This window comes from Saccopteryx leptura, chromosome 5 (genome assembly GCF_036850995.1).
Source record: "Saccopteryx leptura isolate mSacLep1 chromosome 5, mSacLep1_pri_phased_curated, whole genome shotgun sequence".
Classification (NCBI taxonomy): domain Eukaryota; kingdom Metazoa; phylum Chordata; class Mammalia; order Chiroptera; family Emballonuridae; genus Saccopteryx; species Saccopteryx leptura.
Window position 1 is genome coordinate 130,651,904 of NC_089507.1, and position 25,850 is coordinate 130,677,753.

A 25,850-nucleotide genomic window follows, 5' to 3' on the forward strand; every position below is an offset into this window, starting at 1 on the left:
ATCAGTACACACCGAAATAAGTTTATCCATCAGTAGATTTTTTTCTTTAGCAAACTCAGTGAAAGACTTGAATAAATCCTCTCCTCTTGTTGTCTCTTTCATAGGCAAAACAGCAAGACTTTCCTTATGTAATGTGTCACCGACAGCATACCTTGCAATCACACTGAACTGGGATAAATGGCTTACTCTGTTGAGTCTTCTAAAGCGACAGAAAAGAATGGTGCTGCATTTATGTCCTTCACTTGTGTTGCCTCAATTTGATTTGCCATCATGATGGTACGATCATGAACAGTTCTTGCTGACAGAGGTATGTCTTTTATTCATTTGATTATCTTGTCTTTATCCGAAAAAGCATCAAAAAGTTATTGGCAACATCAAGCATGAATATTTTGGCATACTCCCCATCAGTGAATGGCTTTCCATTTCTCACAGTTGCGAAAGCACCAGCAAAGCTAGCCAAATTACAGTCACCTTGTTGGGTCCAAACACGGAGTTGCTGCTGACTAGGTTGCACTCTGCACAGTAGCTCTTAACATGTTTTCTTCTTGCTGCCTGCCGCTGGATATTTCGATGCAAATGCAGTGTGGTGTGTGTCGAAGTGCCGCTTTATATTTGACCGTTTCATCGATGCAATTTTATCATTGCATATTAGACACACTGCAGAACCCGCTCTCTCCACAAAGGTGAATTCCTCTGTCCATTCCTGCTGAAAAGTACGATACTCCTCTTTTTTTCTTTTAGCCATCTTCTTTATCAAAAGGGTTTCTGCAATTAGCTAGCTGACTACTTGACTAAAAGGAGGAAAGTTTACTTCCTGACCTCATAACGACCCGTGTATGTTATGCATTATCCAATAAAAATTTGGTATTGTCCTGGAAGACAGCTATGATTGGCTCCAGCCACCCGCAACCATGAACATGAGTGGTAGGAAATGAATGGACTGTAATACATGAGAATGTTTTATATATATATATATATATATATATATATATTTTTTTTTTTTTTTTAACCACAGAATTACAAATATATTTGAATCTCAGACCTGGGAAACGGACTATACACAGCCTTCTAGGGGAGAAGAGAAGCGCCTTATATGTTCTGACAGCACTGCACCTTTGGCTTATTTTCAGTGGTTGGTGGAACATGAATAGGAACCACATTGTTGCTTGGAGACATGTCATTTTCACGTCTGTCTGACATTTGCTTCTGGGAAACAATGCAGTATATCTCTGTCAGAATAGTCTGAAAAGCAGCTTCTACATTTGCAGAGTCTAAAGCAGATGTCTCAATGAATGACAAACCACTCTTTTCTGCAAAAGCTCTTGTTTCATCTGTAGGAACTGCCCTGAGATGGCGCAAATCACTCTTATTGCCCACAAGCATGATAACAATGTTACTATCGGCACGATCTCTCAGTTCTTTCAGCCATCGCTCTACATTTTCATATGTGAGGTGTTTAGCAATGTCATAAACCAATAAGGCACCTACAGCTCCACGATAGTATGCTGATGTTATTGCTCGATATCACTCTTGCCCTGCTGTGTCCCATATCTGTGCCTTTATTGTTTTCCCATCAACTTGGATGCTTCTGGTGGCAAACTCTACTCCAATGGTGCTCTTGTTTTCAAGATTAAACTCATTTCGAGTAAATCGAGACAGCAAATTACTCTTTCCAACACCAGAATCTCCGATAAGGACAACTTTGAAGAGGTAGTCATACTCGTCGTCGCGGGTGCCTATTGCGCGGCCGAGGAGTGAAGGGGCGGGAGCAGCAGTGGTATCGGTGGGACCAGGGCGCGTCGCTGCAGGGGTAACCCGAGCACCGAACTTCGGCTGCCGGACCGGGTGAAGAGAATGTTTTATATTTTTAACATTATTTATTTTATTAAAGATTAGTCTGCGAGCCAGATGCAGCCATCAATAGAGCCACATCTGGCTCGCAAGCCATAGGTTCCCGACCCCTGCCATAGTATATATGCACCACATCTTCTTTATCCAATCATCTATTGAAGGGCTTTTTGTTTGTTTCCATGTCTTGGCCACTGTGTACAATGCTGCAATGTACATGGGGCTGCATGTGTCTTTACGTACCAGTGTTTTTGAGTTATGGGGGTATATTCCCAGTAGAGGGATTGCTGAGTCATATGGTAGTTCTATTTTTAATTTTTGAGGAGCCACCATACTTTCTTCCATAATGGTTGTACTACTTTACAGTCCCACCAACAGTGAATGAGGGTTCCTTTTTCTCCACAGCCTCTCCAACATTTATTATTACCTGTCTTGTTGATAATAGCTAATCTAACAGGTGTGAGGTGGTATCTCATTGCAGTTTTGATTTGCATTTCTCTAATAGCTAATGAAGATGAGCATCTTTTCATATATCTGTTGGCCATTTGTATTTCTTCCTGGGAGAAGTGTCTGTTTATGTCCTCTTCCCATTTTTTTTATTGGATTGTTTGTTTGTTATTGAGTTTTATGAGTTCTTTGTATATTTTGGATATTAGGCCCTTATCTGTGCTGTTATTTGAAAATGGCATCTCCCATTTACTTGGCTGTCAGTTTATTTTGTTGTCAGTTTCTCTTGCTAAACAAAAACTTTTTAGTCTGATGTAGTCTCATTCATTTATCTTTGCCTTCACTTCCCTTGCCTTTGGAGTCAAATTCATAAAGTGCTCTTTGTAACCAAGGTCCATGAGTTTAATACCTATGTTTTCTTCTATGTAATTTATTGTTTCAGGTCTTATATTTAGGTCTTTGATCCATTTTGAATTAATTTTAGTACAAGGGGACAAACTGTAGTCGAGTTTCATTCTTTTGCATGTGGTTTTCCAGTTTTCCCAGCACATTTGTTGAAGAGGCTTTCTTTTCTCCATTGTGTGGGTCTCTGTGACTCCTTCTGGTCTCACATTAGACCTGGTCTCATAGAACAGACCAGTTGTTTACATCCTTACACTGATTCAGGTCTGTTTACCAGAAGAAATCAAGACCTCCCTGACCTCTTCCTATCTGGCCAGATAATCTACTTTCTCAATCTGTGGTACTGGTCCTTAGGAAAGTCACCATGTCCCTAGCACCTGGTGTGGCCGTGTCACACAGTGTTCAGGCAGGGCACCTTTGTACACAGCTCAAGTTCTGCAGAGTGAGGGCTTCTACTGCCCAGGCTGACCTCCTGGGCCTGCTGCCTGGAGCTGCCTGCAGTCCCCTGGCCATGCCAGCCAAGACCTGAGAACCAGTGGGCAGGTGGATTTTTGTCTTTGAGAAGCCAGACTGGCTGACACTGGACTGCAGATACCCAGCTGACCAGAGCAAGGGCAAAAGCTTGGGCAGACAGGGGTGAGCCCTAATGAAGTCTTTTCTCCTTGTTTTATGCCTCTTTCATGAGGTAAGAGTAATGTGCTCAATTTGGTGTGGAGGGGTCTCCTCAGCTATGCAGCCAGTGTTCCTCTTCTGCTGCCCGTGCTGTGATGCCAATGTGTGGTCCCTGTGGGCCTGATGGACAGCTTCTGTTGTGTTTCTTTTTAACCGAGATGAATTGGCCCAGCTACTCTACTCAGGCACCAGTTTCACCTCTTCTCTGGTTCCCATGCAGACGGGAAATACCTCTTTTCAGTTGGGAGAAATATGAGGATGCTGCATAAGTGGTGATAAGTTAACAACAGTTGTGAAATTTTATTTCAGTCTTACTCTTTCAGTCCTCCTGCTCTTCCTCGGCAGCTTCGGATGCTTCCCGGTACAGAATGCTAGGTATAACAGTAAATATCCCAATGTATCGAGCACTTATGACATGCCACACTTTGTTCTGGATATGAGCACACATTCACTCATTCAGGCTTATGGAGTAAGGATCCCCATTTCACAGATGGCGTAGCTGGAGTATGGAGGGGGATGGACTGGCCCAGAAAGATAGCTTGTCGCTGCTTGAACTGGAACTTTACCAAGGCTGTCTGGCCCCAGGGCCCTTATCTAGGAGATGGTTTTGTTCCTGTACGTGTAGATACACAAAAGTCACTGTGGATAAAGAAAAACCAAAAACCAAGCCAACCCAAAATAGCTTATGTAATGCTGGTGGCCAAGGCCAGGCAGGTCCACACTGGATTCGGGCAGTGAAAAACTGTGGAGCCGGAAAGGATTGGGCTGTTCCGTTTAAGAAAGTCTCACAACAGCGGACAAGCACACAGGCAGAGGAAACTGCCCCTCAGGCAAACAAACAGCAAAATGGCCCCTCACAGTGGCAGGCAGGCACCCTGCCATCCACAATCCCCCATCTCTCTCGAGCACAAACACCCATAGCCTTATACTGTATAGGCCCTACACACGTGCCTCTGCCACTGTGCTCACGCACTAACAAGCAAAGTGCTTGCAGCTGTTATATCAGTGAGCAGGCCCAACACAGCTGCCCCACAGCCTAAGAAAACACAGTTGTACATCTATGGTGTTTATAAAAGAAAATATCCAAATGGCCAATAAGCAATGAAAAGTTTCTCTGTCTCCTTGATCATAGGAAATCCAAATAAAAGCTACAATCAGATACTACTATATATGTATTTTAGCCAGAATGGCTAAAAAAGAAAAAGACCCAAGTATTGACAAGACTTTGAATATTAGAAATTCTCATGTGGGAGCAAAAATTGAAATTATCCCTTTGAAAAACTATTTGATGATGTTTACTGAATGTAGGCATGCACTGTGATCCAACAATTTCACTCTTTGACATTGACCCTGCAAAAGTTTTTGGCATTGACCCTGTATGTGGCAGCCCTGGCCGGTTCGCTCAGTGGTAGAGCATCGGCCCAACATGTGGAAGTCCTGGGTTTGATTCCCGGTCAGGTCACATGGGAGAAACACCCACCTGCTTCTCCACCCCTCCCCCTCTCCTTCCTCTGTCTCTCTCACGCCCTCCTGCAGCCAAGGCTCCATTGGAGCAAAGTTGGCCCTGGCACTGAGGACGGCTCCATGGCCTCCCCCTCAGGTGCTAGAATGGCTCTGGCTGTAGCAGAGCAACACCCCAGATGGGCAGAGCATTGCCCTCTGGTGGGCATGCCGGGTGGATCCCAGTTGGGCGCATGCGGGAGTCCAGTCTGACTGCCTCCCCGCTTCTAACTTCGGAAAATACAAAAAAAAAAAAAAAAGCTTTATGTGGCTTTAAGATATGTATAAGAATGTTCCAGCAGCATTACTTGTGATAGCCCCAAAGTGGAAACGATTCATTGTTCCATCACATGGATAAATAAATTGTGGTATATTTGTACAATGGGATACTATAGAACGATGATGACGAAGGAACCATGATGACGAAGGAACCGTGGCTATAAGAGGCTAACAAAATCTTGTGAGCAAAATGTTAAGTGAATAAAGCTAGACCCAATAGAATAAAGGTATGTAATGCCACTGATATAAAGTTCAAACCATACAAGCTAAGTCAAGATTCTGGTTACCAGAGGGGTATGTGACCACACAATGCAAATATTGATGATGTGGTGTAGAGTTGTGCCTGAAACCTGTATAATTTTATCAACCAATATCACCCCAATAAACTCAATTAAAAAGAAAAGATTCTGGTTACCTTGGGGGTGATGACGGGGAGGGAGCACAGAGGCCTCTGTGGCCTGGCAGTGACCTAGTTCTTGAGGGGGGCAGTGGTTGTGCAGGTGTGTTAACTTTGAGCATTTATCAAACTGTGCATTTTTGTATGTGTGTTCCACTTAAATAATGTGTTTATTTTAAAAACCTGGGTGCCAGTCTTAACTGCCACTACCTCCTGAGTGCCCCAAGCAAGTAACCTTTCTCCAGAGTCACTTTTCTGTAAACTTGGTGGCTTGGATTAGATAGTGGTATCTGTCATAACCACAGATCCGTCTCTTCAAACAAAATCTTACCTGAAATCTAAGCTTATGAAACAGATTAAGTGAGTTGTGATGAAACTGGGGATGAAATCAGCTTGGGCGATTCAGACAGCTGTCTGGCCAGGGCTCTGGAAGCAGGTGGGAGCACCCTGACTGCAGAAGTGGGGCCTCCGGCCTCGGGGCAGCCTCCCAGGGCCTGGCCAGCTCAGAGAGCCTGTGGCTCTGGGTAGGGCTTGAGCCGTCACAGAGCTCTTTCAGCACTTAATTGTTCTGTAATGACTCCTTTTGTGACATATTTCTTAGCTCTACAATAAACTCTAACAGGGGAGAGTTTGACTGATTTGATTGGTTTTCTTCCTAGTAGATGGAACAAAAATTCACAATCTACCTGATAATTGAAATTTAGTCATTTACATCTTAGTGTGAATTCCTCTTACCAGATTCTCCTCGCCACACACACACCGCACACATAATAAAGTTCAATAAAATGGAGTTAATGGGAAGTTTCTGAGGCAGGGATGGAGTGGGATTGTTTTAGGAGCATGGAAAACTGTGAGACTGAGCTTTGGGTGCCCGGAAGGATGGATGTGAGAGTAGGTGCTGGGGGTCAGGGGGCGGCTGGTGTGAAGACCAGTTACTGGAGGGACCAAGTTACCCAATGAAATTCTTAAGACTGCAGAATGATGTGGTTTCAGCCTTGGTCAGATGGGGAATTTAAGGAATCTAAAGTCAGTGATTCCCAGACTGTGGGGAGAGCCACATTCACTCAGATCCCAGTTTACCTTTGGTCCAATTGCTTTAGGCCTGTCTGTGAACTTGAGGGTACACACTGACTTGTACAGCCATTATTAGTTCCTTCCTTCATGCATCCACTTAAACATTTACGGTGTACCTACTCTGGACTGGGGATGCTGCTAGTCACCACCTTGAAATCCTTGGAAAATCGTCTCTAGTCCCAGTTTCCTCTTCCCTACCTAGGATAATGTCTATGAAAGACCTCCATCAGCTCCACACTCAGTGTCCTATGGCGAGTTGTTTAATCTCTACGATTGCTTGCTTATCTCTAGAATAGCAATAGTACCTATCTGGTTGGGTAATTATTAAAGATTAGAGATTATCTGTTTAAAGTACCTAATACAGAGCCTGGTATATTCTGTAAGAGGTAGCTGTTATGAATTTATCAGCTAAGAATAAAAATGGTACACTTGAGCTCTATTTTTTTTAAAGGCCTCATATATTTATTACTGATCCAATGTACTAGAGCAGAAACATGTTAACATAAAATCATTCTTCCAATAATTTCTCAGTGAAACACACCAAACTGTCCAGATAGTAGTGATCTTTTCAGTGACGGGTAAAATGCACGCAACCCAGATATAGCATAAATGTATGAGCCATTTGTGTGCGATACCTTATAAACCCAGCTCGGTTCTTCTCCAATGTCTCCTCTTGGAATTGTTCCTGATTTTATTACCACTTTGTATCTGAATCCACTGGGGAATGGGCCAATTTTGCTTTTGTTTCTTGGCCAAGACCTTCTGGATCATGAAAGTTTTGTGAGAAGACATGGTGAGAAGAGTCAACTGCACGCACCGTGATAGCAGAGAAAAAGAGATCTTCAGTTCTACTATTTCCTGTTTTACCAGTGGAAAAGAGAAAGGTAACGAGGAGTTAAGTTCTTGGTCCAAGGCCACACAGCTGGTAAGTGGTGACATGGATTTGAACCAGACAGTTTGGTTTCCATGGGGGAGAGTAGTAGATAAAGGGGAAACAGGCAAAAGCTTGAACTTGCTTGGCACTACCTTGCTTTTGGGCTATTTATTTAACTCTCTTACATTTTGCTTAAAGCTTTCTGATCATTTATCAGCCAACAGTTTGTTCCCTTCTATGCTGAAATGCCATGTCAATGTTGATGTAAGAAACATCCAAATCTGTAGGGAATTTTTATAAGAATTTGAGCCAAGCTGACAACATACTCTGGGGAGCAAGATCTCAGATGCTCCGTGGAGTAGCAGTTTTGCAGCTTCTTTTATGCATTTGAAATTAAGGAGCAAGGATTACGTGGAGGTGGGAACAAGCAAGGCAATGGATAGTTAACAAAATTATGTGCTTACTTGAGGGTGGTTACAGCTTATTTCAAAGATGTATTAACCTAGATGCACAGAAACAATGAACAGGGCTTTGCTCAAGGCAAAGATAAACTCTACTAAGGGTGCCTGGGGCGTGACTGCCTACCACAACTTGCCCAGTTAGAAACTTATGATCTGATCACCCTGTGAAGTTACTTTCCATAGACTCCTTTTATTATCCACAGTGCAGATAGGCCAGAGCTCCAGAAACGCTGCCAGTGTGGCATCAGATATATGAGGGGTGAGACCAGGTAAGATGGGCAAGTGTGAGAGTAGTCTCTACATCATGAACAAGAGGAGGGTGTAGGAAGGAAAAGCAACAGACGGGAGTCCAGTGCACAAGTGGGGCAGCTTGGATCCCAATGCTGCTCCCAGGAGAAGCGGAGCCTCCTGAATTACAGGCCTGACCCTTTCCTCAGGATCTCCACGAGCCAGCTCTCCATGCCAGGTTCTGTTTCACTCTAAAATCAAGTGGGACAAGCAGAGCTGCAAGCTTCTGTCTGGGCACCTACAAATGGACATGCAGCATGCCCTTGGGCCTCCTTTAGGTTCTGCCAGACCAGGCTGTATATGGAGCCTTGGTTGCGGGGCCAGTGTGAGCCAGTGGACGAGGGAGCTGAGACCGCCTCATACTTTCACTGTCTCAGCTGAATGAGGCCCAAGTGTGGGTGAAGTTTGCTGTCCAGGCCAGGGGCCAGGGCCAGGAGGGCAGAGGGCTTAGTCTCTGCCAGACAGTGCAGTTCTTCACCAGTGCCCCACAGACCCCACTTGCTCCACAGCAGGGTCAGCCAGAGTGGCTGTTTGTCCCCATGGACCACCTTGTTCTCAGGCTCAGAAAGTGGACATGGCTGTGGAAGATGGCAGCGGAGAAAGTGGACATGGCTGAGCCCTGCAGTGTCTAGAATACCAGAGCCGTGAATGTACACAGGTAGGCACACGGGCATCGAAACTTATCCCCAGGTGACTTAGTTCTTACACGTCACACCTGCTGCTCTCACCTGGGACTTGCAGTCTCTGATAGGTGCAGGGACTGGGTGGGGTAAACAAGGTTTCAGGGGACTTTTTCATCCTATAGTAACAGGCAGAGGGAATGTTTTCTGGAAACTACCTAGTAGTTTAATATACTAAAAGTTTATCCAGCCTTCCTTCAGAAGGTCAACCCAGTTCTTCCTTCTCAAAAACAAAACAAAACAAACAAAAAAAATGTTTCAAGGCTGCTAAATGGTTTGCTGCTGCCAGCCAGAAAAAAGGCTGCAGGTGCAACAGAAACACCAATTCCAAGGGGCTCACTTATTCTAGACTCTTGATTTTTTTTGTTCAAAGATCTCTCCAAACCCCTCCAGATTCCACAGCAATTTGGTTTATTAATAGTTTCCCATGAATATATCTTGTTTCCTCAACAAGATATAAAATATTTGTAGCCAGGCGCCATATATATTTATGTATTCCCATAGGCCCAGCTTGTGGCTGGCCCTGTGGCTAGGTGTGGTGAAAATCAGTTGGAATCCTTATTGGCTAAACACTGGAATTGCTTGGGAAGCTTAAAAAAAATTGCAAAACCTAAGCCCCACCCAGCAGTTCTGATTTCATTGCTCTAGGATGGGGTATACACATTGGGTACAGTTGGCTCTTGAACAACATGGATTAGAACTATATGGGTCCAATTATAGGTCCAAAAATACAATAAATATATTTTTTCTTTATGAGTTTCTTAATAACATTTTATTCTCTCTAGTTTAATTTATTGAAAAAATACTGTACATAACATATACAACATACTGTATTTCCCCATATATAAGACTCTCCCATGTATAAGATGCATCTTAATTTGGGGGCCCAAAATTTGAAAAAAAATGTATTACATAAAGTTATTGAACTCAATTTTTATTCATCATAAAATTCATACAACTCCTCATCTGTGCAAAAAAGCGGGAAATGCAAATAAAAAATCTACAACCACTGTATAAGACACACCCAGTTTTTGGACCAAATTTTTCGGAAAAAGGTGCATCTTATACATGGGGGGAACATTGCACAATATATGTATTAATTCACTGTATGTTATTAGTAAGGTTTCTAGTGGACAGTAGGCTATTATTAGTTAATTTAAAAATTTTTAAATTGATTTTAGAGATAGCAAGGAAGGGAGAGGGAAAACATCGTTTTCTTGGTTCCATTTATTTACATATTCACTGGTTGATTCTTGTATGCTTCCTGAGCGGGGATCGAACCTGCAATCTGGGCATATGGGGACAATGTTCCAACCAACTGAGCTACTTGCTAGAGCAGTAGTTAAGTTTTTGAGGAATCAAAAGTTATACGTGCAGTTTTAACTGCACGGGAATTGGTGTCCTTAACTCCCACCTGATCAAGTTTCAACTGAATTTTCTAAAAGTTCTCTGATAATTCTTGTTTGTCACTGATTTTGGAAACCAGTAACCTATATCATGGTTTCAGTTAAATACTCATATTTGCATGTTTACTCTTTTTCCTCCCTCTAGATAACCTCACATACCAACCTGGGATCTCAACTTATTGAAATCTAAAATATAAAAAATCTATTTTAAATAACCAGGAGGCCAGGTTTTTGCTTTACATGAGGAGTCTGGTGGAACAAATTCTTAGCTGAACAGATTATGTGCCAGCTGGCATCCTGGTGAATCTCGTATCCTTCCAGTTTCTCCCATACACCCTCATTTGGCCCTAATTGTTTTTGGAAACAACAGCTGGGTTAACCTGTAACCCATTTACAGAGCATCCCCCGATGGGCTGTTTTTGCAAGTGACTCAATGCATCTACTTTATACTGCCGATTAGTGCCCAGTGGTCAATGTGTCTGACCTGGGTCCAAGTTCTGGGGCGCACACTGTTGGGAACCTATGGTCTCTGTTTACTACATAATACATGTGTGATAGCCAATTTGGAGTCATCATTGTAGACAAAACCCTCCAAATTGTACTCCCAGAGTTAGTTCATGATGTGATAGGGGCCAAGGAGTTCTGTTCTCTATTTCATATAGAAAGGGCTAGAACTGGTCCATATATTCTTCCAACAAAGGTACTTCATCTCTGAGACAACACACAGGGACCTGTCAGTTATGGAATCTTTTAGAAGAAAGCTCCTTTTAGTGTGATGTCAATACACCTGGACACATTGCAGGAAGGGATAGAATTCCCCCATCTAGGCACAGCCTTGCTCTCTCCCTGGCTGACCCAAAGCTAAGCTGCTGGGACCCAGGAATTTCTTCTTTTGGTGCCCTTCCTCCAATGTCCAATGAGGGACTCCTGAGTTTTCTGGCACAATTACCACCTCATCCCCCCAAAAAAGAAGGACTCAGAAAACACCCTCTTTTATACTTATTAGTTGTTAATTGGCTAGTTACATGTTTACTGTATCTTTTTTTTTTTTTTTGTATTTTTCTGAAGCTGGAAACGGGGAGGCAGACAGACTCCTGCATGCGCTGGACCCGGATCCACCCTGCACGCCCACCAGGGGGCGATGCTCTGCCCATCCGAGGCGTTGCTCTGTCGCAACCAGAGCCACTCTAGCGCCTGGGGCAGAGGCCATGGATGGGCCCCAGATGGGCAGAGCATTGCCTGGTAGGGGGCTTGCTTAGAGGATTCCAGTCCGGGGCATGTGGCGTCTGTCTCTTTGCCTCCCCACCTGTCACTTAATTTTTTATATATATATAAAATTCAGCATTAGGGCAATTAAAAATTACCATTTTCAAAACATGAAACCCAAATGTCAAAAAGCGCCCATCCCCAGCGCCCGGGGCCAACTTTGCTCCAATGGAGCCTTGGCTGTGGGAGGGGAAGAGAGAGACAGAGAGGAAGGAGAGGAGGAGGGGTGGAGAAGCAGATGGGCGCCTCTCCTGTGTGCCCTGGCCAGGAATCGAACCCCAGACTTCCGCATGCCAGGCCCACACTCTACCACTGAGCCAACTGGCCAGGGCTGTTTACTGTGTCTTATCATTTGAGTAAAGTGATATTTAACCAAAATTTGCATTGGAGGTCAAACTGAGAAGTGACAGCCTCCTTCATCCACCAGGCAAACATTTCAGGACCTGAAAATAGGTGAGAAGGAGAAGTGAAGGTTGCTGACCTCAGACTCACTGGCTGGGAAGTTAAACATCAGGGGACTGGGGTGAGGGGGCTCCCAGATGGCCTCTTCTTCTGGGTGACATGGGGGCTCCCCAGTGGCCCCTCCTTCACGAGGTTCCCTAGCAGAACTTCTCTACCCCAGATGTGCCGATCTTCCTCTTTTCTTGTCCCTTTTAACCAGATTCATATGTATGATCCTTAAAAATGGTTTTATTTTATGAGGCCATTGGGGAATAATGGTGAGTAGCATGGTTAATTTCAATTTTGTGATCCAACACATCTGGATTAGAATCCCTTATACGTTGACTTCTCACTTAGAAAAAGAAAAAATAGAAAAAAAGTTATTGTTGGCACTTTTTGACATTTGGGTTTCATGTTTTGAAAATGGTAATTTTTAATTGCCCTAATGCTGAATTTTATATATATATAAAAAATTAAGTGACAGGTGGGGAGGCAAAGAGACAGACGCCACATGCCCCGGACTGGAATCCTCTAAGCAAGCCCCCTACCAGGCAATGCTCTGCCCATCTGGGGGCGCTATTCTGTTGCTCAGCAACTAAGCTATATTAGCACCTGACGCAAAGCCATGGAGCCATCCTCAGCACCCGGGCCAACTTGCTTGAACCATTCAAGCCATGGCTGCAGGAGGGGGGGAGAGAGAGAGAGAGGAAAGGGAGGGGTAGAGAAGCAGATGTTTGCTTCTCCTGTGTGCCCTGAATAGGAATCGAACCCGGAACCTACACATGCAGCAACAGTAAAAAAGCACCTATTATATTCTAAGGCCAACACCTGCTGAACATTATTACAACGAGACCAGTGGATTGCCAACTTGACATGGGGCCTCTTGCCCCCACTTGTCCCCATTAGATAGGTCCTTTGGCCTTCCCCCTATTCAAACTGGAATAATGGGTCTTGAGGATCCCCCTCTCTCTCAGCTGTCTTTATCATATAATCTTGCAACTATGAAACCTGAATGCCAGCCATTTTCTTGGCCACTGCTGGGGCTGGCGGCTTCCCCTGCCTTCTCAGCAGCTGGAAGCTCTGTTCTGGCTTAAGCTGCTGCCAAAGCTCTAACAGGACTCTATGAGACCTGCTACCTAATTTATTTTTATCTGCCCCAGCCACAATCAAGTATACCCACATCTATGTTAGTATAAATTTACAGGCTTGTTTCTTCTGTTAGTTTGGGGGGCAGCACAGGCAGCAGCCCACATATCCTATGACACCATGCTGCCCCATCTCCCCCAAATTGTCCACCATCTGTGTAACAGTATTGATGGGCTGCCCCACGTAGGGGCTCAAGGTAACATTAGTGACCCAAAAATGGCGGATAGGACATTACAGAGAATAATATCCCTCATCCCTGCTGAAAATACTTTCTCATCTGGCCCATAGGACCTCAGGTTGAAAGCAGCATTCTTCATAGCTAGTTCCTGGAGGACCTGCTGCAGCTCAGTATATGACTGCCACTGACTCATTGCCCCCAGCAAGTCTCCATAATTCTGCAAGATGGTATGAATGGCAGCCATCACCCATTCTAAGAGGGTATGGTTTCCTGAGTTGTCCTGGCAGTTCTGAAGATGATGGCTTAAGGAGGAGTGCATGGTAATGGTGGCTAATTTCTCCATCTCTGTTCCAGAGAGCGTGATGCCATCCACTCCTATGTCCCATAACTGCAACAACCAAGGTGCCAGGGACTCAGTGGGTTTGTGCCTGAATTTCACCCCTAACTCCACCAACTCTGTCTGGATGGAGAGCCAGATCACAGAGTGCTCTACTACTTGTGGAGGGGGTTGTGCCTGCCCCTGAGGTATGTACTTTTGTCTTCTGAGTTTTATCTTTTGGTGACCACTGGCTAGGCTCTGAGTCTGCTGACAACAGTTTCAGCCCAAACCTTCTCCTTCTTCAGCGACCACTTTGGCTCTGTAGCTGCCAGTCTTGGCCTGAAACTGAAACCGGAGCTCTTGAACCTGCAGCTGTGTCTCTAACACCTACTTGTGCCAGTGTTCTGCTTCTAGGGCAAACTGGAGTTCTCAAACATGGGTGGCCTCTCACACAGAGCTTTCAGTTTCTTCTTGCAGGGCTGTAATAAACACCCAGCCCACTGCCCCCAACAGGGTAGCCACAGGGAACCACATACTCAAGAACAATATACACTCCTCTATCCCCCCATCCAACAGTACCGATCTTACCCAAATCCTGCCCACTACACCTAATGTAATGCTGTGTCTGAGGCCAGGCAGATTTACGTTGGATTCAGGTAGGTGGTAGAGGAGTTGTGGTTCTGGAAAGCGTTGGCCCATTCCCGTTTTATAAATTCTTGTAACGGCAAACAAGCAAACAGGCAGGGGAAAACCACATCTCACAGCAGCAGGTGAATGAACAGCAAAACAGCCCCTCACAGTGGTAGGCAAGCCATCCACCAAATCCGCCCTCAGTGAAAGAGCCGTAGCCTTACTCAGGCTTTGCACACGTGGCTCACGCACTAATCATGCAAAGTGCAGGTGAGCAAATCTAACACAGCTGTTTTCCCTACACCGATTAAAACATTAAATATTGAAACAAAACTATTTCTTTTTGGAAGGTGAAGCTTCAGATCACACTTTTGTGACTCCCTGAGGTTTCAGTGATCCCTAGATAGGGAGTACTGGGATAGATGTCAAACTTCTGGTCTGGAGTTTTGATTTGACTGAGAGGTATCATAATAACCTCCAAGTGTCCCAAGATATGAATGGAAAGAAACTGTAGCACAGTTCACATTGCAATGCCAGCAGGTTGCACTTTAAGGGGCTTCACAAAGGAATGTCTCACCCAATTCATGGCTCCAAGCCCCTTGTCCACCCAAGTTCATTAAATGTGTGACTAAATACAAGACCAGCAGCTTTATATCCAGATTCACTTAATTTTCAGATCTAGACTTTACAACTTTACAGCAGAAAAGGACCGTTGAGATCAGAGATCATTCCAGACTTGATGTGTAGAGAAGTGTCCTGCTCAAAGTCATAAAGTTGGTAAGCTGGGTCATCAGGTTGGTGAGTTGGGACTGGCAATCAGGCCCCCACAGAATCCCAAGGTCCCCCATCTTCAGGGCTAGCCAGAGACCACTAGTTTGATTGCCAGCTGTTGTGGGAACCTTTACAAAGTTTTTGACCACTGCACATGTAGCTGTTGCTGGGAATTCTAATGGGGGAGGCAGTTGCTATTTTTCTATCTTATCGTTGTTTGTTGCGGGACAGTAAAGTTAGAAAAGTTACCTCCCTTGTGTCTTCTAGCAAGCAATTTGGTTTCTGCTCATGGGAACAACACAACACAAGTCATTTTTGTCTATATTTGTAAGTGGTTATAATTTTATCTAATAATCTTGTCCTCACATCTAGTTCTTTAGCTATTCCTCACAGAGCATGGCTTCCACAAGGTTTGAGCATCTAGATTTTCTTTCTTGTGAGGAATATGAGTTTTTAGCATTCCCTTAAAAGGTGTCACCCAGAACTGAACATAGTACCACAGTGTGGTCTTAACACTGGTGATTACAAAACACCCACTAATTTGAATGTTATGCATGAATACAGCCGAGCTGTGGTAGGTTTTTCCATATCTAGTTAGCAATGCTTTCTAAAACCTGAACTAAAACAAATATTTTTCCATGATTGGGCGCTATTCTAGACTGTTTTCCCATGGGAGAAGAAAGAAGTATGAGGGGGAACAGAGAAGGGAAAGAATGCCAGTTTTGATGTGTCAACCCCGGAGTTGCACCACTCCACAGCCTTGCATGCACCACACTGTGTAAGCAGGCTTTGCAACATAGTGCCTGTTCCCCACTTTCTCAACCCTGGGCTCAGTCAGCGCAGCACCGTGGGCACTTCCTGCACTCAGCAGATAGTGGTTCGGTTGTCAGGTTTTTTTTTTTTCACCAAGGTCCTGGGGCAGGCACCTCAGTAGTTTCGCCGTGTGTGTAGTGGGGTGAGGTCATCCATCTGTTGAGGAAATGAAGGGAGAGAGACCAGATCCCAAAACAGTCAAGATGAGAGAATGTGTGTTCGGACATCTCAATTACCCAACTTGGGGAAGGCCCGGACAATTTCAAAATGCTAATTTTCATATATTTGTTGATTGCTTCAAAGTGTTTCCAAAGGTACTTTTATTCATATCAAAGTTAGTCGTTATGGCCCTGGCTGGTGGCTCAGGGGATAGAGTGTTGGCCCAGTGTATGGACATCCCAGTCAGGGCATACAACAGAAGTGACCATATGCTCCTCTTCCCCTTGTCTCCCTCTTTTCCGCCCACATTCAGTGGCTCAATGGGTTTGAGCATGGCCTGGGTGCTGAGGATAGCTCAGGTGGTCTGAGCATGTCAGCCACAGGCACTGAGGATAGCTCAGTACTCAAGCAGCAGCCCCAGATGGCGTTGCCGGGTGGATCAGGGTCAGGGCTTATGTAGGAGTCTGTTTCTCTATCTCCCCTCCTCTCACTTAAAAAATAATTATTATTATTTGGTCCTTATTATCACCTTCTGAGGTAGGCAGGGCAGCTATTATCCTCATTTTTCATATGAACCAATTGATCATAACAGTGAGTGACTATATGTCCCCTCTGAACCCTGTGGTCCCTGAAGCAGTATGGACATCCCTCCCTTGATGTGAGCCATACTGGTTCATTGCAGATATAATCATTCTTCATCAAACAAATATATATTGAATACTTCCTATGTGCCTGACATTATAGTAGGTTCTGGTGATACAAAGATGAAAAGCAGTGCTGTTTTGAGTCACTTCTAGTTTAGTAATTACTGTCAAGTTTATACTAATATTTCACTGAGGACAATAGAATCATTGTAGAAGTAGACGTGATGCTTACAGAACATCTAGATCAGGGGTCTCAAACTCGCGGCCTGCGGGCCACATGCGGCCCGCCGAACAATTTTGTGCGGCCCGCAGACTAATCCACGAAGTTCAAAATATTTTGGATAAAATTAAGTAAGCCTAGGGGCCTACTTGTATTTTTCATTTCTCTAGCATCCTAGCTAGATATTAGCTTAGTTAACAGCAGTTGTGATGCGAACTACAGTTTCTGGTCGTTTTGTGACACTGAGTAAACTGCATGTACGATTGTGCTTGTTGTACTGATTTTTTTTTGTTTTCAACTGCAGTGAGAAAAGTGTTGCGTAACAGTTGCCTTTTGTAGACCTACTGCGGCCCGCCAAACGGCTGTGATCTTGCTCTGCGGCCCACATGCTGAGTTGAGTTTGAGATCCCTGATCTAGATGGTTCACCAGCTGATGAGGCAACTAAGATCTAGAAAGGGAAGTTCTTCTACCTGGTATAGACAAGATCAATTGTAGGGTCCAAGCTCCTAGCTCCCAACCCAAAGCCCCTTCTACACACTGTACTATTTTGTCCATGCTCCCTACCACAGTGAACAAGCTTTGGAGTTCAAACACGACTAGTTCTCAGTAGTTGAAAATCTAATCCTACATTATCCATAAATTCATTAGAATTGCTTTCTGCTAGTCATTTGGATTATTTGCCTCATTTTGGTATTTACCATAGGCTTAATGATCACTCAGCCTAAACTTCTCTCTAGAACTCGAGTCTTCTAACATCATGAAGCAGATTCAGTCTTTTGCTTGGCTTTGCTCTGTGCTGTTTACGCTGTTTTAAAGTACAGGAGTGGGCTTCTTAGCCTGAACTGTGCATGTTTTAATGGGAACTTGCTAGCTGTTTACAAATGCTTGAGGGCTGGAAGAGGACACAGGCAGGGTTGATTACAGGAAGATACATTTGGCTCAGTGTAAGAAATGTCTGTCTGGCTAGTAGCACTAAGAATAAAATGAAGGTGCCTTATTAGCGCTGTAGGTAGTGCGTCAGAAGGATAATAATAGAATGAACCTTCTTCTCTAACCCTACCTTACCCACTCAGCCATGTCTAACCTGCAAGTCTAGAAATATCATTCAGATGGATAGCTAAAAACTGAAGTTCTGCTGTGAAGGAAAACTGGAGAGTGGCTATTAGAAAATGTGGTGGTGGTGAATTTTTTGAGTTAACCTGACAGGGCCAAATGTTGGCCATTAAAACATTATTTCTGGGTGTGTCTGTGAGGATGTTTCTGAAAGAGATTAGCACTTGATTCGGTGGACTAAGAAAAAGCAGATGGTTTTCCCCAAGGTGGTGGTCATGATCCTATCCGTTGAAGACCTGAATAGAACAAACAGGCAGTGAGTATGCTGTCTCTGGTTAAGCTGAGTGTGGGGAAAACAGTTGTGGTTAGGCTTGCTCGCTGGTTTCCCTGCTGCACTTGGCTCGCGGGTTTCCCTGCCGCAAGCACTTTGCACAATTAGTGTGTGAGCATGTGGCAGAAAGCCACGTGTGTCTCCAGAAAAGCTATGAGTGCTTTCCCTCGCCTCCCAGATTGTTTTCCCGCCACCGGGAGGTGAGGTTCCCTGATTCCCTCAGAGGCCACCATGATGAGCAGTTTTCCTGATCCCTTGTCCTTACCTGTGTAAAACGTTTTTTCTTTGCTTATTTGCTCACCCATCTCTGGGAGCCTTTAATAAACGAGAATAACCCAACAATTGCAGGCTCCGCAGTTCCTCTACTGCCCGCTCGAATTCAGTGTGAACCAGCCTGGCCTCGACCACCAGCATTACACTGAGACATCCATCTCCTCCTGTCCTTGGGCATCAGAACTTCTGGGTCTCAGACTCAGATCAGGACTTAGACCAGCAGCCCCTACATCTCAGGCCTTCAGACTCAGATTGCAACACACCACCACTTTCTTGGGTCTTCAGGTGCCGACAGCAGATGTGGGACCACTTGAGCTCCGTAACTGCATGAGCCAATTATAATAAGTCTCCTCTTAGCGTATATACATACACATATGTTTCCCTGGAGAACCCTGACTAATACAGGAAGAAGTGAAGACTCCCAAGTACGTAATTGATTTCAGAGTTGGATGGAGTGGGAGAAGCAGGAATCAGGGAAAACTTCTGTTTTCTAGCTTAGATGCCACTACCTGGTTTGAGTTCAGGGAGAGACAGTAAGTAGTTCTATAGAAATCTGAAGTCTTGATTTGCATAGAACTCCTGGCTACCAAATAGTGAGCATACTACATGCCAGGTTCTGTGCTATGTGGTTTTCACAGGAAACCCCTATTTTATAGGTAGGCACTGTCCCCATTTTATCTTGGGCAAAACCACTCTGGTGTAGCGGTCAAACCCACACTCAGGGTAGACACAGCAGTGAAGGTGAAGAAGGTCCCCTCCTGATTTGGCAGATCATCCGTTCTACTGCTCATTGATATTAGTTTCCCCTGCTTCCTTTCTCCTAGGAAATCGTCAGCCAGGAGTGTGGCTCCTATGGACTGCACCACCCCGGGGCTCACGGACACGGCAGGCTGTGGAAAACCTGGGGAGGCCTGCGTTTTGTGAGAATGTGTTATTAACAATATAAAGTTGAGATTTATCTAACAATTTGAATGATATTGGAGATGCAGGAGTATTTCTTCTTTTTCTTCTTTCCCTTTACTAATAAATGAGGACATCTTACAACCTTTCAAGTACACAAAAAATCCAAGAGCTCCTCCACATCTTTTTTTTTTTCAATTTTAAAGGCTGATTCAGGCCCCGGCTGGTTGGTTCAGCAGTAGAGCATGAGCCGCACCTGGTAGGGGGCTTGTTGGGGGGATCCCAGTCAGAGTACATGAGGGAGTCTGTCTCTGCCTCCCCACCTTTCACTTAATAATAATAATAATAATAATAATAATAGAAAAAGAATCAACCAATGAATGACTAAGTGGAACAATAAATTGATGTTTCTCTCTCTCTCTTTCCCATCCACTCTCTCTAAAATCAATAAATAAAATTAAAAAGGAAAGAGAGAAAGAAAAAGACCAGCCTTGGCTGGATAGGTTAGTTGGTTGGAGCATTGTCCCAAAGCACTGAGGTTGTCATTTCACTCTCCAGTTAGGGCACATACAGAAACAGATTGATGTTCCTGTCTCTCTCTTTTGTCCTCTTTTGCTAAAATCAATACATAAAATCTTTAAAAAAAAGTTATAACTTAAAAAACATTTATAAAAAAAAAAAAGACCAGGTTGGGGTAATGTACACATATTAGAATAAAAGTAAGGAACTATGATAGAGGATAGAAATGTGAGGTAAGGCAAGAATATGCCAAATGCAGGCTAGGGATAAATCCATATTGGGCCAGTAAGAAAAGTCTGCCCGTAAATGGGGGCAGATCAACCAAGAATTTCATATCCATCTAATTGTTCTTTATCTCTGCTGACTTGAAGAGAACACATGGAACTAAAGGTCAAGGTCTCTCATTTCTTTGTATGTTCAACAAGTATTCACTGTGAGCCGGTGTACCAGGGGCTATAAGTCAAGTAAGATGTGGTCATAGTCAGAATTATGAATTCAGTTTTGAATTTCATAGTGTCTTTTCATATGTCTCTTTCTCTCTTTCTCCCTCTCACCTACACACTCCTACCTTGTTTCTTTAGAGGTAATGAAGCTGAGACACAGAAATATTAACTTAGTTGCCTCAGATCATATAGCTAATAAGCCAAGGAATCAGAGGTGGATTAAGGTCGGTTGAGGCTTTGGGCACTGAAGAAAATATTGGGCCTCTTAAAAAAAGAGAGACAGGAAAAATAAAAATACATGTTAACCATAATTTTAAGTAAAATAAAAATATTATGTACTATTAATGTTAAAATTGCACATATAAAACCAAACATGGTATCATTAGAAAAAAGTGTAAGGTTGGGATTTTGCAAGGCCTTTCAGATGTAGGGCCCAGGGCACACACCTGATGCGCCCGCCATTATATCAGCCTCTGCAAGAAATAACACAAGATATTCAACCAGCCTGGTATCCCTTCAAGTTTCTTGCAATTAAGTTACTTTCCAACTAGAATGCTCAGTGTTCCTCCCAACACCAATGCCCAAATCAAAAGTTTTCATTCAATGGTTTCAATGACAATCTATAAATTACTCAGTATTTGGTTAAAATGTGAGAATAAAACCAATCTTAAGAAACTAGTACAAAGATTAAGAACTAAACACTTTGAAATGACTCTGCAATGAAAAGCCTTACTTATACAAAACAAAGAGCTAGCCTCTCAAAGATTCACAGACCTTTACGTTTCAGCAGTCATACCTGGAGAACTTTCTCCCTTATGATGCAGAAAAGGCACAGTCACCTATTACAGTAGAGCCAATTTAAAAAGAATTAAGTTTTATGAGATGAAATTGAATCAGCCTTTTATTACTATTATTATTATTAAGTGAGAGGTGGGAAGGCAGAGAGACAGACTCTGACATGTGCCCGACCAGGATCCACCCAGCAAGCCCCTTACTTGGAGATGTTCTGCCCATCTGGGGCCACTGTTCTGTTGCTCAGCAATCGAGCTATTTTAGCACCTGAGGTGAAGCCATGGAGCCATCCTCAGCACCTGGAACCAACTTTGCTAGAACCATTCGAGCCATGGCTATGGGAGTGGGAGAGAGATAGAGTGAGAGAGAGAAGGGGGGGAGATGGAAAAGCAAGTGGTCGCTTCTCCTGTGTGCCCTTACCTGGAATCGAACCCATCCACACACCAGGCCGATGCTCTACCACTGAGCCAATCGGCTAGGGCCATTTGTTGATTCTTGTATGTGACCTGACTGGGGATCAAACCTGCAATCTTGGCATAATGGGATGATGTTTTAACCAACTGAGCTACCCAGCCAGGGACTCCCCCATCTGTGCTTAAAATATATGCTCTTGAGCCTACAAGCTATTTCTTTGTCAAACTCAGTGTGAAGCTCAGCACAGAACACCATGATGACAGCTATTCAATCACCCACTTCTCTTCCTTGACTGGGCCCAATATGATTAAGATTCCAGTGTGTCTTGCAACCTCCAGTGTAGTGGTGTCTGACACACAGCTAGCCTTGTGAGCATCTAATAAATGCTAGCTACCAGAAGAAGATGACCAGAGAGCTTCTCTAGCAGTTATTCATCGTTGTGCCTGGAACATCAGAGGAAAAGGCTCAGCTTTGACCTCTTGGAGTCCTCAATGCAACTTTGAATGATTTTTTCTTCCTCGTTTTGTTTAAAATATGCAAATTGGTGACAAGGACAAGACACCCATCAATATTCTCCCAAAGATCTATATAAACCTCAGAAATAAAATCATCTCCCCTCAATTAAAAACTAACTTGAACTTGATTTCATTTTTTCACAGGTGCCAGATTTGTGCAAATTCTTTTTGTATGTGTCATTTGCAAGAAGTAAAGGTATAAGAATCACCTGCAAATTTTGACCACCATTCTGACTGTTCCCTTCTCCCTCGATGGCTGGATTTACACAATCTATGCATTTTTTTTTTCAGGATTTGAGCAAACTAAACTATCACTGATGTTAATTATTTAAAAAAACTTTTATTTTGCAATACAAGAAGTTACAAAATAGAACATAGAGTCCCATGAACCCATCATCTAGCTTTCTTTAAAGGTAATATTATTTGACTGGAGTAAAATATCAAAACCAGGAAACTGACATCGGTACAATACTGTTAACTAGGCTACAGAATATCTCTTGTTTTTTTAAAGCACAAATATTTTGAAGTCATACAATAATACTTCTAAAGACAAATATTATATGTCTTGATATTGGGTGAAGAGTTTGACATGAAGTGTAAATACTTTGAAAGCAGTAGGCAGGTGTGATGCTGGATATGAAACACCAACAGGCAGTTTTAGGACCATGCTCAGGGCATGCCCTAAGAAAAGGAAAGACATGCAGGAAGTGGAGAAGCGTGGACTGGGCAGAGGGAAGTGGAAACTTGCTGGGTGGTTCAGTGGGACTTCAGTTGCACAGTTTGTGTCTGTTAATCCGGAGCCATACTGTGGCCCCAAAGAAACAGTCCTCACTCCCCCATGATATAACATGTAAGTCTACTTGAATGGAGAAAAGTGTATATGACATTTGTAGAAAAATAATGATTTTGTAATATAGGCTTTATTTTTTAGAGCAGTTTTTGGTTCACAGCAAAACTGAGAGCCCCTGTCTGGTCAATGCACAGCCACCCCCAAAATCAACATCATTATTTTTAAGGATACATCTTTTTTTTTTTTGCAGTGCTTTATTTCTTTTTTTTAAAATTTTTTATTTAAATGTATTGTGTTTACATAGATTCTAGTGTCCCCCGAATGCATACCCCCTCCCCTGTGTTCCCCTCAACATCCCCTTTGCCCCCCTCTGCACAACGCCCTCCCCCATTTTTTTTAAGGATGAACCTACACTAGAACATCATCATCACCCAGAGGTATAGTTCACATTAGGGTGACTCTTGGTGTTATGCATTCTGTGGATTTGGACAAATGCATAATGACATCTATCCACCATTATAGTATCATATAGAGTAGCTTCACTGCCCTAAAACTCCTCTATGTTCCACTCATTCACCCCTCCTTCCTCTCTAATCCCTGGTGATCACTGATCTTTATACTGTCTCCATAGTTTTGCCTTTTCCAAAATGTCTGAGGGTTGGAATCATACAGTATGAAACCTTTTCAGATTGGGTTCTTTCACTTAGTAATATGCATTTAAGGTTCCTCCATGTCTTCCCATGACTTGATGGCTCATTTCTTTTTAGCACTGAATACTATTTCATTGTCTGAATGGACCACAGTTTATCTTTTCACCTACTGAAGGGCATCTTGGTTGCTTTCACATTTTGGCGATTATGAACAAAGCTGCTATAGAGCTCATTGTGCAGGTTTTGAATCAGGTTTTCAATCTGCCCTTGTGATATTGTGTGGATGTCTGTGTCTGTGCTGTATTCCCATTCATGTATAACAGATAAACTTTTTTTTTGTATTTTTTCTGAAGTGAGAAGTGGAGAGGCAGCAACAGACTCCCCCATGCCCCCGAGATCCACAGGGTATGCCCACCAGGGGGCGATGTTCTGCCCATCTGGGGCATTGCCTTGTTGCAACCAGAGCTATTCTAGTGCCTGAGGCAGAGGGGTTGGAGCCATCATCAGCCCCTGGGGCCAACTTTGCCCCAATGTAGCCTTGGCTGTGGGAGGGGACAAGAGGTAGAGAGGAAGGAGAGGGGGAGGGGTGGAGAAGCAGATGGGCGCTTTTCCTGTGTGCCCTGGCTGGGAATTGAGCTCGGGACTTCCACATGCCTGGCCAACACTCTACCATCCGATGCTCTACTGCTGAGCTAGCCAGCCAGGGCCAAGAGACATTTTTTAAAAAGTTGCTCTCTCCTGTCTTTGGATGGGTGGTGAGGTGAGGGTTTATTTTGGTCTTTTATTTGGTGTCTCACTGCACTCTCTTTGACTTAGGATGGTTCATGAGAGCAAATCATGACGCTTTGTGTCTAATTAGCAACTCTGATTGCTCACAGCCTGCCACAGCTTGTTCCTTCTCCTACTCTGTCCCTGGGGAGGTGGGTACTAGCATGGTTTAACTGTTTCAATCTGGCTAGCTGGCACAGAATCATGTTAATGGGGCTGCTTTCTGTTGTTATTATGGCAGCATCAGGGAGTAGGGGTAAGGGTTAGGAATTGGTCAGCAGAGGAAACCGGGCAGAGAGAGGTCCAGGAGAGAAACTACTTCCACCATCCGTTCTGTGCCTCTAGACCTAGGTAAAGAATTCTCTGTAAGCGCCTCCACCAGGCACTGCTCACTGCACAAGAAGCTCTCTCTCTGTGCTTTCCTGCCAAACAGCTCAACCACTCTGGGTGAGTTGTGCTGAATCAGTGTGGTCTCCCCCCTCAGGACCCCACTGAGCACCCCCTAGGGTTAGGCTGTGTTCATCATGAGCCCTTTGGGGAAACTTGCTGTGTCGAGTAAGGGGGAAAAGTTCCTAATTGGCTGTGTTTCTTGACCTTTGACCTAGTTCCTGGAACTCCTCTCATCTCTAAATTTCCCTTTACTCACTTAAAACATGACTGGATTACCTAGCCTTAATAGTGCCATGGATCACAGCCTCCCTGGTACTACTTGGAGCTGTCCTTTCTTTTAAAATATCTTTGTATTAGAGAAAATTTTACACTCTCTGTAGCCTTTTCTGAAGGAGTGTCTGATCACTCACTTTCTGTTGGGAAGCAGAAAGTTGATAAAAAGCCTTAAGCAGTTGGGTGAAGATAAAGCCATTAGCAGAATTAGGCAAAGAGTTACACAGTAAACCATAAACTCTGAACACGGACATTCAGGTGCTGTTCGGTTTACAAAGAAAACGGTTTTGCAGTGAAGTAATTTTATCTCCCATAGGGCCTACCCTAATTTTCTTGGGGGCTGCACATGAAACACCAATTCTAGCTGTCCTCTTTATTCTTATAGTTATTTTAAAATGTCAATTCATCCCTACCCCCCACACATTCCGTTTGTTTGCCATTAGGTGTCAGAAGTGGGAGGGGGATTAAGTGAACTTCCGTTTGCCTGCTCCTCCTCAGGTGTAGGAAGTGATGAGGAAGACCTCTCACTCTTTGCTCAGCAGCAATGGTCGCCTAAGGGGTTACTGACACAGAGGCAGGGAAAGCGCAGGCTCTTTGTGGCGAATGCGAATGTTTAAGCTGGTATCTCTGAATTATGCCTCCTGCTTCGTCGTCAGAGCTGGATCCTGGATAGACACGATATTAAGTCAGGTTCAAGATGTGCCTCCGAAGTTTCAGACCTCTCGCCCCCTAAGCTGAAACACACTACATCTGTTTTCAAACTTAAAGGCTGGAAGAATGCAGCCTCGTCCCTTTGCCCTGTTCATAAGTGTATGTAGAACAA

General features: G+C 43.9%; 1 protein-coding gene and 1 pseudogene across 1 annotated transcript; both read right to left on the reverse strand.

The window, feature by feature from the left end:
* Nucleotides 1-1,006: 1,006 nt before the first annotated feature.
* On the reverse strand, nt 1,007-3,210 carry LOC136406567 (ras-related protein Rab-11A pseudogene; annotated as a pseudogene).
* A 4,045-nt stretch (nt 3,211-7,255) lies between these two features.
* LOC136405379 (large ribosomal subunit protein eL39-like) lies at nt 7,256-7,411 on the reverse strand. Its single transcript, XM_066384735.1, has one exon. The coding sequence runs from the start codon at nt 7,409-7,411 to the stop codon at nt 7,256-7,258; it is 156 nt and encodes a 51-aa protein (XP_066240832.1).
* Nucleotides 7,412-25,850: the final 18,439 nt, after the last annotated feature.

Coding starts and splice junctions, on each gene's coding strand:
- LOC136405379 (XM_066384735.1), bottom strand. CDS start 7,411: ATGTCTTCTCACAAAACTTTCATGATCCAGAAGGTCTTGGCCAAGAAA.